Source organism: Dermacentor albipictus, chromosome 1 (assembly GCF_038994185.2).
Source record: "Dermacentor albipictus isolate Rhodes 1998 colony chromosome 1, USDA_Dalb.pri_finalv2, whole genome shotgun sequence".
Classification (NCBI taxonomy): Eukaryota; Metazoa; Arthropoda; class Arachnida; order Ixodida; family Ixodidae; genus Dermacentor; species Dermacentor albipictus.
Genome location: NC_091821.1, coordinates 14,489,593 through 14,506,963, shown reverse-complemented (window position 1 = coordinate 14,506,963; position 17,371 = coordinate 14,489,593). Strand labels below are relative to the sequence as shown.

Sequence of the window (17,371 nt, the reverse complement as noted above, 5' to 3'; positions counted from 1 at the left end):
GAGCCGCGGTGGCTCTCTCCTTAGCGCACAGTCTACACACGTCACTCGCGTACACGCTCGGACACACGTGCCTAGCTAGCACCGGGGTGAGCAGGGACCCCGTCTGTAATTGCCTGTATAACACTGCCACCTCCCGGGTAAGCCCCGGGTGAGGTGGTGGCATAGTCTGTAAAAATGCTTGTAAAAAATAGTCAGAGTGTATCCTCAGCAGCTTGTCCTAGCTGGTAAATTATGCTATCTGACAGATGCTTGCTCATGAGAAATGACAGCATACATGGAATTACACTGAAATCACACAAATCATGAAGGCACTGAAAGTTATGTTTGACACAATGAAACTCTCTGCGAAGGCAATGTATGGTGACCACGTTATGAATGGGCCCATTTCGATAATTCCAGTGAGATGCGATAGCTGTGAGCATCCTGAAAATTCAAAGGATTTTCAGGAATCCACCACACAAGTTTTATGTTTAGTAGCACTGAGTGGGGCGTCATTTGTAAGATAAAGCTGTGTGTCCATCACAGTCAGTTTCGACCTGCTGCGGTATCCTAGCAGCTATGGTATTGCGCTGCTGTATTCAGTATTGCGGGTTTGATCCTGGCCGCTGTGGCTGCGTTATGATGTGGGCGAAATTCAAGATACTCTTGTACTTTGATTTAAGTGCACGTTAAAGAACCCCATGTGGTCAGAATTAATCTGGGGTGCTCCACTACGGCATGCCTCATAATGAGGTCATGGTTTGTGCACGTAATAATCCAAAATTACAGTTTTTATAACAGGCAGTTGCCTTTATGGCTGCTGCACATGGAGCAGGCATTAGACAGTTTTAGTATAGCGTACGCTATACCATTGCGTACACTAAAAAATAGCGGGTTGTCACTGCGCATGCGCTGAACGCTAAACGAAATAGCGGGTATAGCGGGCGTACGCATTGCAAACGAGTTAGCGTTAGCGTTTTCGCGTGGTTTGCAGAGTGTGCGGAAAACATGGCGGCGATCCCGGCTGCCCACTTCGAATTGAATTTGGCGTTGCGTTTGTAAAATTCTCTTAGTTCATAGCAAATGACTGTGTAAACGGTTTCGATTGGTCTCAGGCCGCTTCGACGACAGATTATTATGGATAACCTTGTGGTGTTTTCGAGATCGCTTCTTGTTTCGAACGAGTCGAAGCCTAACGAAATAAATATTCAAGATGTCAGCGCCACCTATCGCTACAGGCGCGAAATAGCCGCAACGACGGCATAGGGCCTCTGAGATCCGAAGATATCGCTGGCCAACTAAAATTGTAGAAAACGCGCGCTGCTTAGCGTACGCTATATTATAGTGTGTAGCGTACGCTATAGTTGTGTACGCTAAACTAAAACTGCCTATTGTCTGTTCAGAGGAGTAAATTGATTAAAGCTCGTGTGAATTGCAAAGCTTATGTGGTCAGTTTGGTGATATTATTTTCCTTCCACCACATCATTATTTTCGTGTGCAGGATGGCACATGCATGCGACCATTCAAGAAAGCCATTCCCTGAACAATTAGTGACAAGATAGTAGTGCTCATTCATTTGTGGGCTAAAATTTGCATATTTTCTGCTTCACACAAGTTATTGAAGCAGTGGTAACTGGTGATAATTGAACATGCAAGATAAGTGAAGCAGGAAATATGCAAATGTTAACAGATGAATGTGTGAGCACTGCTTCCTTGTCACATGCCTGCCAACCTTTTAGATTTTGTAGCAAAATGCCTGATTTTTAGAGCTCGTTTATGAATGTTGTATTGGCACTAATAAACTTCATCATCATCAGCCTATTTTGTGTCCACTGCAGGACAAAGGGTTCTCCCTACAATCTCCAGTTACCCCTGTCTTGCGCCAACCAATTCCAACTAGCGCCCGCGAATTTCCTAATTTCATTGCTCCAGCTAGTCTTCTGCTGTCTGCGACGGCGTTTCCCTTCTCTTGGTACCCATTCTGTAAACCCTAATGGTCCAACAGTTATCTAACCTGCGCATTACGTGACCTGCCCAGCTCAATTTTTTTCCTTTAATGTCAATTAGAATATTGGCTATACCAGTTTGCTCTCTGATCCAAACCGCTCTCTTTCTGTCTCTTAGCGCTATGCCTAGCATTCTTCATTCCATTGCTGTTTGCACGGTCCTTAACTTGGTCTCAAGCTTCTTTGTCAATCTCCAAGACTCTGCCCCATATGTCAGCACTGGTAAAATGCACTGATTGTACACCTTCCTTTTCAGTGATAAGGGTAAGCTTCCCGTCAGGAGTTCACAATGTCTGCTGTATGTGATCGAACCCATTTTTATTCTTCTATGAATTTCCTTCTCATGATCAGGGTTCCCTGTGATTAGTTGACCTAGGTAAACATACTCCTTCACAGACTCTGGAGGCTGACTGGCGATCCTGAAATCTTGCTCCCTTGCCAATCTATTCATCATTATCTTTGTCTTCTGCATATTAATTTTCAATCCCACTCTTACACACTCTGTTAAGGTCCTCAATCATTTGTTGTAACTCATCTGCAGTGTTGCTGAATAGAACAATGTCATCGGAAAACCGGTCACTGAGATATCGGTCACTGAGATATTCACTGTCGATCCTTACTCCTAAGCCTTCCCAGTTTAACAGCTTGAATACTTCTTCCAAGCATGCAGTGAATAGCGTTGGAGAGATTGTGTCTCCTTGTCTGACCCCCTTCCTTTATAGGTATCTTCCTACTTTTGTGTAGAATTAAGGTAGCTGTGGAATTTCCAAGGTGTTTTCCAAGGTATTTACGTAAGCGGTCTGTACTCTTTGATTACATAATGCCTCTATGTCTGCTGGTACCTCTACTGAATCAAATGCCTTTTCGTAATCTATGAAAGCCATATAGAGAGGTTTATTATACTCTGCGGATTTCTCGATAACCTGATTAATGACATGGATGTGATCCATTGTAGAGTATCCCTTCCTGAAGCCAGCCTGTTCCCTTGGTTGACTGAAGTCCAGTGTTGCCCTTATTCTATTGGAGATTATTTTGGTAAATATTTTATATAATTCTGAGAGTAAGCTAATGGACCTATAATTTTTCAATTCTTTAACGTCTCCCTTTTTGTGGATTAGTATAATGTTTGCATTCTTCCAGTTTTCTGGAACCCTTGCAGTCGATAGACACTTCGTATAAAGAGCCACCAGTTTTCCAAGTATTATGTCTCCTTCATCTTTCATTAACTCGACTGTTATTCCATCTTCTGCTGCACTTCCTCGTTGCATGTCTTGCAAGGCCCTTCTGACCTCATCACTAGTCATAGAAGGAGTTTCTATATCCTTTTCATTACTGTTTCTAATGGAGGTATCCTGACTCCTCTGGGTGCTGTACAGGTCAGTATAGAATTCTTACACTGCTTTAACTATATCTTCGAGATTGCTGATATTACCCTGCTTATCTTTCAGTGCATACATCTTGGTTTGTCCTATGCCAATTTTCTTTCTCACTGATTTCAGGCTGCGTCCAATTTTTGCGTCTTCTTCCGTCTTTCTCACATTATAGTTTTGAATATCACTTATTTTCACCTTGTTGATCAGTTTTGACAGTTCTGCGAATTCTATCTAATCTCTTGAGTTGGACACTTTCATTCTTTGTCCTTTCTTTATTAGGTCCTTTGTTACTTGGGAGAGCTTGCCTACTGGTTTCCTTGGTGCCTTGCCTCCCACTTGAATTGCTGCTTGAATTTTTCATTTGTGTACGGTTTAGGTTAAAGTTTATTTAAAAAAAGAAAGCAAAACAGTCCCAGACCACTTTCTCAGCCTGATTTTTCAGACCTGCTTTATAATTCGGACCAGACCGCACTAGCACCATCCACTTATTGATATAATTGGAAGCAAGATATTGTCTGCCATTAATGTGAATGCTTTATGAATAAACATACAAACATTTTCGTTTTCTGTGGCGCAGATAATGCTTGCTGCAACTCTGTGGAGCAGAATGTCTGTTCACAGCGTCTCTACAGAACACATTTTCAAAATTTCTTAAATAAACAGTTGATATCTTGGATAATAAAATGTTTTTTAGTATATTTCACTAAATAATACTATTTTCTGTCTTCAACCATAGTAGTTTCGAACTGCTGTGGTTGGCAGATTTGTTGTCACTATCTGTTAAGGAACTCACTTTCTTGTATGGTAATTCATGTGTGCCATCATTGATATTATATCACATGGCCTTTTTGCCATGTGCAGTGCATTACATATAGGGTATAAAGGGTCTACAACATACTTTGGGACAAAGGAATGACAACATAGTAGTGCAGACAATCACAATGGCATTTATTGTGCCTTTTATACAACAATCTAGCCAGCTGAATTATTACCAATAGCACATGCCAATGGGCACGCGACAAATTGAGGAAGTCCTACTCACTGCAACCAGATAGCGAGCAAATATGTTCAGCTTGTAATTGTTCGCATGTACGGTCACGGGAACGGTGGTGAGTTCGAACGATCATGTTCGTCCATTCCGGTATCTCGCTCCTAAGCCTTTCACAGCAAGGTCCTGTCAATGGCCAGCAAGTGTGCGAAACGTCCACGCAGCTGACCAACCTCAAGCCAAAGAGGAAGAGTCTACTCCCTTTCATACCCCGGTAACCCCTCTGTTAGGTGGTGTTAGCAGTGCGATGCTCACGCCATCTCTCATAATATGTTACAACCACACCGACTGCCGTTGCCACTTAGCTACATGGAGAAGCAAGATTACAGGAGATGCAAGAGCCATGTGGGGAAAACAATATCAGGGGACACGTGAGTCAAGATTGGGAAATTACAAAATTAGTTTCACCTGTAGTGCAATGTATGTTTCCTGTCATGTTTGCACTACTCAGCTTTCCAGTCTGCTTAGAAGTGGATGGCTTTATCCCCCCCCCCCCCTTCCTTTGGGAAGCACACATACTGATAACTATCTTGAAGTGTTAGTATGTATTTTTTTTTGTAAAAGTGTGATTTTCTACAATAAAATCACATCAAATGAATTTTATTGTTTTTAATGAATGTTTTAAATATGTTTTCTCTTTTGGCAGATATTATCGACGTTTGATGCCCTGGATACAATTGACATTGAAAAAACCGTAAGCTATGTCAAGGAACTTCAGCAGGAGGATGGCAGTTTTTATGGCGACAAATGGGGTAAGGCTGGATTAGTCTCACTTTTGAATCTTTTATGTCAACAGCATTATGTACTCTTTGTACTTGATTGCCTGCTGTGGTTCTTGTAGTAAACTTTGCTTAATTTTGTTTTCGAAATTGAAGTGTTAATACACCAGTTTATAGGGATAAGTAGAAGCAGATTTGTTTGCTGTAGTTATTTGGGCCTCTTGAATATCGAAACTTACATACTGAAATGCAAATTCAGGGGATTTAGTCACACAATAGATGTTAGGCTGCTCTGTTTGTTTAAAAACACAGCACTGAAATGCACAGCGCAGCACGGAAAGTGGTTTTGGCACGTAAAACCCCATAAAAAAAAGAAAAATAGAAAGAAAATGCCTCTTGCAATACTAACTCATTTTTTCCATTCGTAACTCTCACCACTCTATGCAACATCAGTAACAGCCTTCACACATAATAGATTATTATGAGGTGCAACTTATCGGATGTGCCTTTGGGACATTGGGAGTCTCAGTCAAAAGGGAGTAGAGGTGTGTAACAGAAAATATAAGGCGAGTGCTGCTTTTAAGAGCTTTGGGACTGACAACTGGCCAGAATGTGTTGTGAGACGTTGATGGAAATGAAATGACCATGATTTATAGTGATAGAACCGAGCACGTGGTTTGCGATTTAAGTAGGAATTATAATTTTAAATTGGCAAAGCAAATCCCAAGAACTTGTAGGTGGCGCAGACTAACTGAAGCATGGTACTTCGGATTACTGTACGTAAGTAGGCTGTTACTAAGTGCCGCATACTCATTACTTAAAATTGAACTTCGTATATTATTAGGCTTTTGCGCTTTATTCTATGTGCATTATAAAGTGAAAAACGTCCACGCTAACAAGCGGCGCTCGCGTTCTTCAATGCATGTTGGCTCACATGATTGCTGTTGTATGCGCACAAAATTTTGAGGATGCATTCGAGCTAAAATTCTTTGTTGTGGCTCGCTCAGGTCTTCCAGAGGTGACATGCTTCAGAAATCAAAAGCACACGCATGGCTACGGCAACACGCTGAACTGCGTATCGCGTGTAAAAGTGTCGTTTAACTTTAGAGAACTTGGTTTGGCTAAAACACACCTTTGATTTGTTAATAATTATAGCCGTTAGACAGGAATCACGAAAGCGTGTAGTTATTGTAGAAATAGCACTTCTGAAAACATGAATCGCAGGAACATCAGCTTGATAAATAAAATACATTTGAATCTCATTAATTTAAATACGCTTAATTCAAACTTCCCTCTCCCGTTCCCGGTTTATTCGAACTGAGGCTGTGGTCTTGTCAAAGTTATGTGTGTTCCAATAGGTGAAAACACCTAGTAATTCGAACACGCAAGCATTTGCGAAGGTTAATTCGATTATACTGGGCTTCGACCAATATTGCTCCGAGTCTGCCGTAGAGGAAAGGGATAGGAGAGAACCCTCAACACCATGCGCAAAAAAAAAGAAAAAGAAAAAAAGAAGAAAAGGGTGGCGGAAATTTCAGCCTCTCTCAAATGGCAAGGTCACTATTTCTGTGTCGCGCCGTAATGCCCCAGCCACACTAGTGACAAAATGCACGCCACAGGAGGGTCTGCTCCATCTGCTTGCGTCAGCTCTCGCTAGCGCTTGTTTTGGGTGGCTTGGTTGGTCTCATTCACGCTTGTTTTTTACAATCATGAGTCTAAACCGAGAGGTCCCAATGGAAAGATTGTTGGAGACAGTACGCCATATACGATTCTATATGACAAGACAGACCCTCAATACAAGGACGCGAAGGCGACACCCAGTACCTCATTCTCCTTGTTTTTTTAATGCAGTGACGCCGAAACAGAAGGGAGCACACCAACATGATTATGATAAGTGGCAATGACTTTGTCATCTTGATGAGACATGACTCACGTTAAGAACGCAGTACGAAGAAGGTAAACACAGCGCCGACCTGTCGGCAGATGAAGGAAAGAACACGTGAGCACACAGAGGGTAGCAGCAGCGGAGGCCCAGTCCTGGCCTCAGCAACTCCGCTGCTTCGGTTGCAATAGGAGGCAGGTGGCAGAGGTAATTAGCGCCAACCAGCAAGCTGGTGAGAAAGCGAATCCACTTCCCTCCCGCCCTTCCTCGCAACTACGCTCCCTTCGCTCACCCTCTCAACTCTATCCTAACACCCTCATCTTCGACCGTCTCCACGCGCTCTCACCTCGGCGCCAGCCCCACTGGTGGTGGTGATAAACTTTAATAAATATTGAGCCGTATCTTAAGCTATTCCTGGGTTGGCCCTTGGTCTCGTGAAGTGGCCAGCAGTCGGTGACGTCCGGCGACTTCCGAAGCCCAGCCCACCAGCTGCTTTTGGACAGCTGGGTCGGAGCTGGACACCGCGACCTGCCATCGCTCGAGGTCAGTGAGTTGCCATTCTGATGGCGGCTGGAACTCAGAGCATATGTACAGTATGCGATGGAAATTAGCTCTTGGGGCTCCACATAAGGTACACTCTGGAGAGAACAGCCCTGGGTGCATTAGTGCTAGAAGGGCGGGGGAGAGAAAAGTGCGAGATTGTAGCTGGCACCATGTCACCTGCTCTAATTTAGTGAGTGATTTGTGAGGCGGAGGATAGTGGAGTTGTTGCTCTCTGTAGTGGAGTGAAATTTCGTGGTATGTGACCATTCGGTCACGGGCGCTTCCTGGCTCGGCGGCTTGCCCTGCTCGGTTGACGTACGCTCGAGCGGTGTCATGGGCGGCTTCGTTGCCTGGATGGCCCGCGTTCACGGGGACCCATATGAGTTGAATGGGCCTAGTGGGGGGCTGAGAGGAGTTGAGAATTTTATGGGCGACGGCATGTGTCCGTCGTGCGCTTCGCGCGTCAGGAACTGCGAAATGCCTGGCTTGCTAAGAAACGATCACTTAGAGATAGTTCCATGAAAGTTTTTATTGCCGAGAACATGACAACTCGATCTAGAAAGCTTCTGGCTGCTGCTAAGGAATGGGCAAAACATTCCGGGTATAAGTATGCATGGCACGCGAATGGGCATGTGCTTGTACGCAAAGAAAATGGTGCCCAGGCTGTAGTCATTAAGCACGAGGATGAGCTTTCGACTCTTACTTAGTATTCCTTGCTAATGTTCCTTGCTGTTGATCTTATTTCCTTTTCAGCACCATGAATCACTTAGGGTCCGTTTCTAAACAAGAATGGTTTGCCCACATAGAAGCTGAACAAAAGGGAATTAGTTGTGTTCATATCAACGCTCAATCCGTTTCTAGCAAAATAGAAGAACTGGAAAGCTTTTTTGTGGGGATAGATAAGCTGTGTGACGTTGTTATGATAAGCGAAACCTGGTATACGAATGACAGTCACATTTTAGAACTTCCGCACATGAAAACATTTTACCTTAATAGGTTAACAAGACGCGGGGGTGGTGTGTGCCTATTGATGTCTGACCTTATACCTTGTCATATACTTCCTAATTTTTCGCGTACAACGAGTGATTACGAAGTGCTATGTGTTCATTCAGAGAAAGACCTTTTTGCTGTATGCTACCGCCCTCCTGATGGTGTTCTTTCCCATTTTCTTGAATTTTTTGATGATCTGTTATCTTTTGCTAATGAAAACCGTCTAAACATAATTATTGGAGGAGATTTTAATGTAAACATTGGCGCGGATACAGTACGCCGGTCCGATTTTGAAAGGGTATTCACTTCAAATGGTTGTTTAAATACAATTCACTCCAGCACTAGAGTAACAGAAAATACGGAAACTACGCTTGATTTGTTTATAACGAATTACTCACCTCAGTGTATCGTAAGTGCTGTTTTGAGTAGTGCTATAAGTGACCATATGCCTATTTGCATGTTTGTCAAAACTAGAACAGCTAGCACCTCGCACAGAGACACAAGCGGAACCTTCCAGAAAGTAACCGAGGATACCCTAACATCTTTTCAAACAGAGCTGAAGCAGATTATCTGGGATGACGTTTTACAGGAACATGACGCTGAATCAGCGTACAATATTTTTCTTAGCAGGTTTGTTACCGTGTATAAAAAGCATTTTGTTTACAAAGTTAACAGGAGGAAAAAATGCCTCAGAAAGCCATGGTTAACGAATGCTCTTTGTAAAAGAATGAAGAAGCGTGACAAACTATATGCTAAATTCATCAAAACCCGTGAGCCTCTGGATTTAAAAACATTTAAAATGTTTCGTAACAAATTAAGCAAAGAGCTACGGAAAGCACGTGATGCTTATTTTCTGCAGATGTTTTCGTCTTGTATGAATGACTCAAAGAAACTATGGAATAGACTAAATGCTCTTATGAACAGAAATCAGAGGAGTGATCCAATTGAACAAATTAGTTTAAACGGTAGATTGGTGGTAAAGGAGGATTTGGCAAACGCTTTCAATGATTATTTTGTACACAGAGACGTTGACCTCAATCATCCCATGCCGCACTATGTGCACATTACTCCGAACGCAAACACAATATTTTTTCAGCCACTCATGCCTTCGGATGTATGTTCTGTGTACCTAAGACTCAAGACATCTCGCAGTTGCGATGCCGATGGTCTTCAGATTCTACCTATAAAATTTGTTATATATGATATTGCCCCTATTTTGACACATATTTATAATTTGTGCATTTCCACAGGCGTATTTCCAGAAAATATGAAGGTTGCTAAGGTAGTAGTATTATTTAAAAAGGGTAATAAATTGGATATAAAAAATTATCGCCCGATCTCGATCCTCCCTGTTTTTTCAAAAGGTCTTGAAAAAATTATTCTAAGTCAGTTGTCTTCGTTCTGTGAAAAGTACAAGATAATTTCAAATGCTCAATACGGTTTCCGTAAAAACAGGTCGACGGAATTAGCTCTTCTCGATCAAAAGGAATTTATATTACAGAACTTCGAACACAAGCTATTAACAATAGGCATATTTGTCGACTTTACACAGGCGTTTGATCATATTATTCACAACATTTTATTCTACAAACTAGAGAAATATGGGATTAGAGGCATTCCACTTCAATTATTAAAATCTTATCTTAATAACAGACGCCAGTTTGTTTCTGTAGGCCACAATACATCGGTAACCAAAGAAATACTTTGTGGCGTCCCACAGGGTAGCATTTTGGGCCCGTTGCTGTTTAACTTATATGCTAACGATATTACTTCCATCTACGAAAAGGCGAAATTTATCATTTACGCAGATGATACAAATGTTTTCATCTCGTCCGGTTCTTGTACCAATTTAATTAGTATGGCAAATGACTTCTTGCGCAGCCTATCCTATTGGTCCACTGAGAACTGTCTAAAAGTAAATACGGCGAAAACAAAGGCCGTAATTTTTCATACCAAAGGCATGAGTCTTCTTCCGTCAGATCTAACATTAGCGTATAGATCCACAAATATAGAACTCACTCTTTCTGCAAAGGTGTTAGGGGTACACTTCTCGAGTACCATGCAATGGGACGACCATGTAAGCTTTGTACTCCAAAAACTTAGCCGCATAACAGGTGTTTTAAATCGCTACAGATATACTTTACCCGTCTCGGTAAAATTATTAATTTATAATGCCTTATTCGTGTCTCACTTACATTATGGGCATCTTGTATGGGGCACCACAACTGAATGTAACTTGAGTAAATTATTTCGTATGCAGAAGAAAATAATACGTGTCATCGCTAATGTACCGTTTGCCGCCCATACTGAAAACCTGTTCAAGAAATACAACATTGCGACAGCCCATAAAATCTATAACTGCAGACTATTACGCGAGTATTACTTTAATACCAAACGTAACAATACTTTACTTGTAGAACTTGCAAATCTATCCGTCAATTCATACCGTTATTCAACTCGTACACCTGAAGTCTGGAAGGTTCCGCGCTCTAGAACTAACTACGGTTGTCAAATGTTGTGTAACAACCTTCCAAGATTACTGAATTTATACGACAGAGCAGGCTTCAATTTACAGGACTTATCACTGTCAGAATTTAAAACTCTATTGCTTTCACTTCAGAGCACGTTTGTTAATGATTAATAATGTGTGTTATGTTCCTCTTTTTTTGTCTGTTACCAAGTGTATATCATTTATTTATTTCAATGCCGCAGTGTGTTTTGCATTGTTATTGTGGAAACATTTCAGTGTTCTTTCATATATTATATAATTGCAATGTTTTATGGCCACTGGATAAAATGTAATTTATATGGCGCTTGATGTGTAACCCCATGCAGCCATATTGTACCTAAGGGGGTGAGGTTACCTCAAGCCGCGTCTGTGCGGCTTTTTTCCCTCATCCACCTCCATTTACCACTCCGCTGTACATGTGTGTGTGTAAATGGAAATCAATAAATCAAATCAATCAAATCAAATTTTGCAAAGTTTCTGATCGCAGTTTTTGAGTCACTGAATACGAGTGTGGCAGTGGTTGAGGAGATCGCAAGGGCAATCACAGCTTCTTCGGCTTCTAGTGAGGTGTGCGTTAGGACCGATACAGCTGCTAGAGGTGAAAGATTGTTACCGATAGCACAAATGGCAAAGGCTGGCTGAGTGGTGTATGCCGTGGCATCTACATAGACAGCCTCCGTGTGCTGGTTGTAATGTTTGTGTAGTGCCTGGGCTCTTGCTGCGCGTCGAGCTTGGTGGTGGACTGGGTGCATGTTTTTTGAGAGTGGATGCACTGTCAGAAGCTTTTGGGCGGCCCCGGGGGTGGGGTATGTAGGTCGGAGAGTGTTGGTTGGGCTAAGACCTAGGTTCTTAATAATGCTGCGGCCTGTAGGGGTGGAGGAGAGACGTTCAAGTTGTGCAGTCCGGTGAGCTTCGGTAAGCTCTGCTAGTGTGTTATGTATGCCCATGAGTAAAAGTCGTTCGTTGGAGGTGTGTCGAGGGAGGTTGAGGGCGGTCTTGTATGCCTGGCGAATCAGGGCGTTGATTTTCTCTTCTTCTGCTCTCGTGAGGAAGAGATATGGGAGAGAGTATACTATGCGGCTGACGACGAATGCTTGAACTAGGCGACGGAGGTCATGTTCTCTCATGCCCCCTGTGTCGGTTGGCAATTCGTCGTATGAGCCGCATTGTCTGATGGACGATGTTTGTGAGTTTGGTTATCGTAGCGGTGTTCTTGCCGTTGCTCTGGAGTAGGATGCCTAGGATTCGGACCTTTTCCACTTCTGGGATGGGGGTGCCGTCCAACGTGAGTTTTATTGGAGGTGGGGGGCCTAGGTCCGTCCTACATCTAGGTGGTCGAAGAATGAGTAACTCGGATTTGGTAGGGGAGCATGCCAGGCCGACGGTTGCAGCATGCACTGCCACCAGGTCGGCATCGGACTGCAATGTTTCTTCTATGGCTCCGGCATTTCCTGTGGTTGTCCACAGTGTAATGTCGTCAGCATAGAAGGAGTGCGAGAGATTAGGTACTGCGTTTAACGCCTTGGCCATGGGAATGAGTGTTATGTTGAAGAGCAGCGGCGAGAGGACTGACCCTTGCGGGGTGCCTCTGCTGCCGAGTGCGAAGGTTGGGGAGGAGAGAGATCCGAAGCTGATTTCTGCTGTGCGGTGTCTTAAGAAAGCTAAAATGTATTTGAAGGTGCGCGGGCCGGTTCCTAGTGCCGAGAGCGCTTCTAGGATGGCGGAGTGGTTGACGTTGTCAAAGGCTTTGGTTAGGTCCAAAGCTAGTATTGCTCGCGTGCGTTTTGCATTTCGGGGGTGGAGGGCCTCTTCTGAAATCTGAAGCATAACGTCCTGTGTCGACAAGGGACTGCGGAAGCCAATCATCGTGTGGGGGAGTAGGTCGTGATCGTCCATATGGTTCTGTAGGCGTTCCAGGACCACATGTTCGAACAGTTTGCCTAGACAGGATGTTAGGGAGATTGGGCGTAGGTTTTTTAGATCTAGGGGTTTGCCAGGTTTCGGAATAAAGGTTATGCGGGCGTGCGTCCATTGGGCTGGCAGCGCTCCATCTTGCCGGTACCTGTTGAAGAGGTCTGTTATAGCCTGTATGGAGCGCTCGTCCAGATTCCTGAGCATCTCGTTGTTGATTTTGTCTGCCCCCGGGGCTGAAGTGGTGCGTAGTTTCTGTATGGCAGCTTTAACTTCCCATTTGGAAATGTCCTCATCTAGTGTAGGATTGGGGCCGCCGGTGTAAGTAGGGAGCGGGTAGGTGGAGTTGTGGTAAGGTAATGTGCTTTAAGAGCGTCTAACAAGACATCATCCTGCAGAGAGAGCCCCACTGGCCTGGCGCCAGCTTAGCTCACTCCTTGAAGTTTCATTTTCTGCCATTAGCGCGAAGCAAGCATTGGCCGGCGTCGGCAGTTTCGTGGTTCTCACTCGCTGTGTGCTTGCGCACCGCCATATTTTAGACTTGCATAGTATGTGCATCATGCTATTCAAAGACAAGGCTTTCTAATTCGAACAAATTTTCAGGCCCCTTCAAGTTAGAATTATCAAGATTTGGCTGTAATACTTTCTCACAGCTATAACTGCATTTGTTGTCGGCCTCCCACCATTACCACTGTATAATTGCTATCGTGGTCCCCTATCGCTGTTTCCAGCATGCTTCCAGTGAATAACTACATCCTCACTGCAGATAGAAAAATTCTGATCAAAAATGTACCACCGCGTTTTCTGCGTTACCACTGCATGATTCGACACTCTGACCCGTAAGCTTTCCATTGCACTGGAAAGAATGGGTACCATAAAAATATTGTTGTCACTCCCTTTAAGCCTCCATAATCCATCATTCTTGTCACTTTAGTTTAGCAGCAGTGAAAATGCTGATGGACCTTTAAGAATTAAAAGCACAGGATGCGCACCAAATGCCCCTCTCCTGTTATATTTTTTTTTTTCGAAGTACAGTAGTGACACAAATGCTGGTATCCAGTCCTTACTCAGTGAGGTTCGCCAGTCACAGCTGTGATTATCTCCTTTCTCCTCGTGTTGTTATTGTGACCCCACCTTTGCTGCTTTTTCGCGTTGCAAGGTGTGTGTTGCAAGCTACTAATTTGTTTTACGAAGTGCCCTCTGTATAATGGTCATAGGCCATGGTATGTCTGGAACTATCATGGTATGCCTATTGTGTGAGTAAAAGGGGTATGGGGGTGAGGAATCAGGCAAGCAGAACATACCTACTGAGAAAACACACCTCAAGATACAAAGCAATGAGAACTCGCCCCAACTAAGAATTTGGTTTGCAGTGTTACTTCAAATGCCAGGGACAGTTTAGTTACTACAGTCAACTTCCATTAATTTGATCCTGAGGGGACCTACCAAATTTATCAAATTATTTGGCAGGATGAATTAAACAAGATGCAGAAAAAACGCCGAAACACACTGCTGATTCATTTGGCAATATTTGCCTGATTCTAACGCAGCCCCTAATCAAACGCGTGTCCACTTTTTATGTGTCAAATGAAGTAAACCAACATAGAAATGACGTTACACTTCTTAAAGTATAAATTAAATGCACACCCAATAAAAAAAAAAATTCACCATATGGTCAGTTTTTTAAAGTAAGCTCCGCCGCAGTGCATACGTGCTATGCGGCAAAGCATATAACTGTTGCCAACGCGGTTTTGATTTCGTGTCCGGCTGCACCGCGCAGTCAATTTTCGACTAGAATCAGGTAAATACCATAAACAATATGAGCTATGCTTGTTGCTTGAAAGTCTTCCTAGGGTGAACCGAAAGTAGACGCTTTCTATGAGAAATGATGTGTCCTCAATGCCTTCACTGTTCCCTAAGCTCTGCCAAGACAGACACTGCCACTAAAGGGGTTGCTATGGGGGCCCTGTCACCATAGTGGTTAAGTGCATGCGTGCTGACTGGTCAAGTTGGCATTCTCCGGCAAAGGCCAATTTTTGGACCGAAATAACGAAAGTTTGGGCCCATAGAAATGCATGGGCGCTGGATGGGACCTTCGGCCGGGATCGAACTAACCGAAAAATTGAATCAGCCAGAGTTGAATTAATGGTAGTCTATTGTACTATTTAGTAAATGGCATTTGATTGCACATAATAAAGCTACCCAGTTTATATAACAAATGGTTGATCAATCAATAGCAATATGACCGATTAACATCTAGAATAATTTGAGGAACATCAATATGCCGGCAGTAAACAGTATTGCAATTTTCTCTCTAGATTAAGTGTGGTTTCCTTTAGAGGCATTTTACTGTCATGTGAAACACACTGGATTACATTGTGTATGTTCTGCAGAAGGGTTGTAAACTAAACTGAGCTTGTTGGTACATACATTGATACTTGGGAGCAGCTTTAAAACACAGGACAAGGGCAAACAACATGAGCGCAGGGTTGTCTGGTCTTTTGCCATTCATTTGTGCTGCCCCCAAGTATCAGTGTAAATTTGCTGTTCCGTTTGCACCAGCTTTCAATTGATTGTTTTGTCACTAAAGTGTGTCTACATCTTATGGCTCACATTTGGCCTGTTCTTTATTTTTTTATTTCAGGTGAAGTTGACACTAGGTTTTCTTTCTGTGCTGTAGCATGTCTAGCACTTCTGGTAAGTGCACTAGGTCTTTTGTATTGGGCTGTTCCAGACAAAAGAATGGCATTGTCGGGACATACAATTGAGTATGTTTGGACATCCTCAGGACGTCCCCATATGAGCCTCAAAACATCCGTATCAAGTCCATTTGTAGGATCTTTTTAGTCTTAAAGACCTAGGCATTTGCTGCGCGCAGTAAAAATACTTGATTTTATTAACTAAAGTAAGCTGTTTTCGATCCATTGAGAAATTCAGGCTTAAAACTACAGCATGCACTTACTGCTTGACTGAGCATACTTTTGAGCCTTTCTGCAAAGGGCTCAGTATGTGGCCTCACGAAATGAATATGTAGACCCATAGTGATGTACGCAAAGCCATTTTATTAATTTTACTTAATAACGGCGCAGGCTACACTCACCAGTAAGGTTGAAAGAAGTGTGATAACGCCAGTGGACTTCATTGCTTGGAATGTCTTCATACGAAAACACTAAAGAGCGAGGGCCCATATCAGACACCGAAAGAAATAATAAACAGCACATTGTCAAAAACAACTTAGATTCAAACACAGAGAAATGACAAATGAAAGAGTTTATGCCACAACTTGGAAGCACTGGAGCACAACATCATTGCATGAAGCACCAAAGCAACTTCTGGTGATTGAATATTACTCTTCATGGCAGAATCAATCCATTCAATGTTTTTGTTCTTCATAACGAATAATATTTCTTTAGCTGTGACATGATCTAGAGAAAAATTAAGTACAACTATATCTGGCTTTAAGGCCAGCATAGCGGGATATTTGCCGCCGGCCACTGCTAAAATGTCGTACTGCTTGGACGTTTGCAACAATGCTCTTGTCGGCAAGAACAGCATGGAAAGGCGTTTGTGGTGGCAGAGAGGTTGGTAGTGATGTTACAGTGGCGTTGAACCATGGAGAAGCGATGGATAGAAACACTGAAATCTTCTCGTTGTATCTGTCCACTTTTGCAACCAGGCATGAAATGTCACAAACCTGTGGCGAGCAGCTTTAGCGATTTTATTATACGGGCGAAACGACACCGTGAGTTCCAGCAACCGTTTCGTCCAACACAAAGAGCTCTGCAGCAAAGTCACACGAAGCCGTCTGATTCACTATGTAATTAAGAAGTTTCTGTCCACGCTGTTCTCTAACTGAAAACATGCGCTAATGCGTCTATTTCTTCCCCGTACCAATTTGTGTTCCACTTTCTGCCACCCTGAAAAACACGAGCGAGACTTATCTGCTGTCTGCTGCCATGTTTTTCTTCAATGCTGCACTTGGCTTGCACTGGCTTGGCTTGACTTTTAAAATCAAGAGTGCCATTGTGCCAGCCACGGCAGTACCAGCAAGGAAGGTAAATGGGGTGGCTTGGTCGCTGACACCGCGCGATACCTTACTGGTTCACTCTTTCATTGCCAACCAATACTGTTATCACCCGCGGGTACTCAAAATAATACAAGTTGCAAAAAATGCTTCAATCAAACACAATGGTGGGGTATCAAGAGCAGTTGATCAAAGTTTAAATGTGCAAAAAAAAATCAAAATAAAGCTCCATGGTGTGGTAACGATGTCACATGAAGTATAGCACCTCATTTTTCATTCATCAACCGAAACAGTCATAAAAATTTCAATTTGAGGGTCTCTTCTACCATAAAACGAGATATCTTCAAAAACGTCTTGTAGTGGACGTTCTTTGGGCAATCAGACATC

The 17,371-nt window shown here is 43.1% G+C and overlaps 1 protein-coding gene across 2 annotated transcripts in view; it reads left to right on the top strand.

Annotated features, from left to right (window-relative positions):
• Nucleotides 1-17,371, top strand: part of RabGGTb (geranylgeranyl transferase type-2 subunit beta) — a 38,336-nt gene that overhangs the window by 7,732 nt on the left and 13,233 nt on the right. For both annotated transcript variants that reach the window (XM_065451875.1, XM_065451874.1), the window contains exons 4-5: nt 5,053-5,158; nt 15,605-15,657. In XM_065451875.1, the coding sequence (XP_065307947.1) occupies nt 5,053-5,158; nt 15,605-15,657 (159 nt within the window). The remainder of the gene's footprint in view (nt 1-5,052; nt 5,159-15,604; nt 15,658-17,371) is intronic.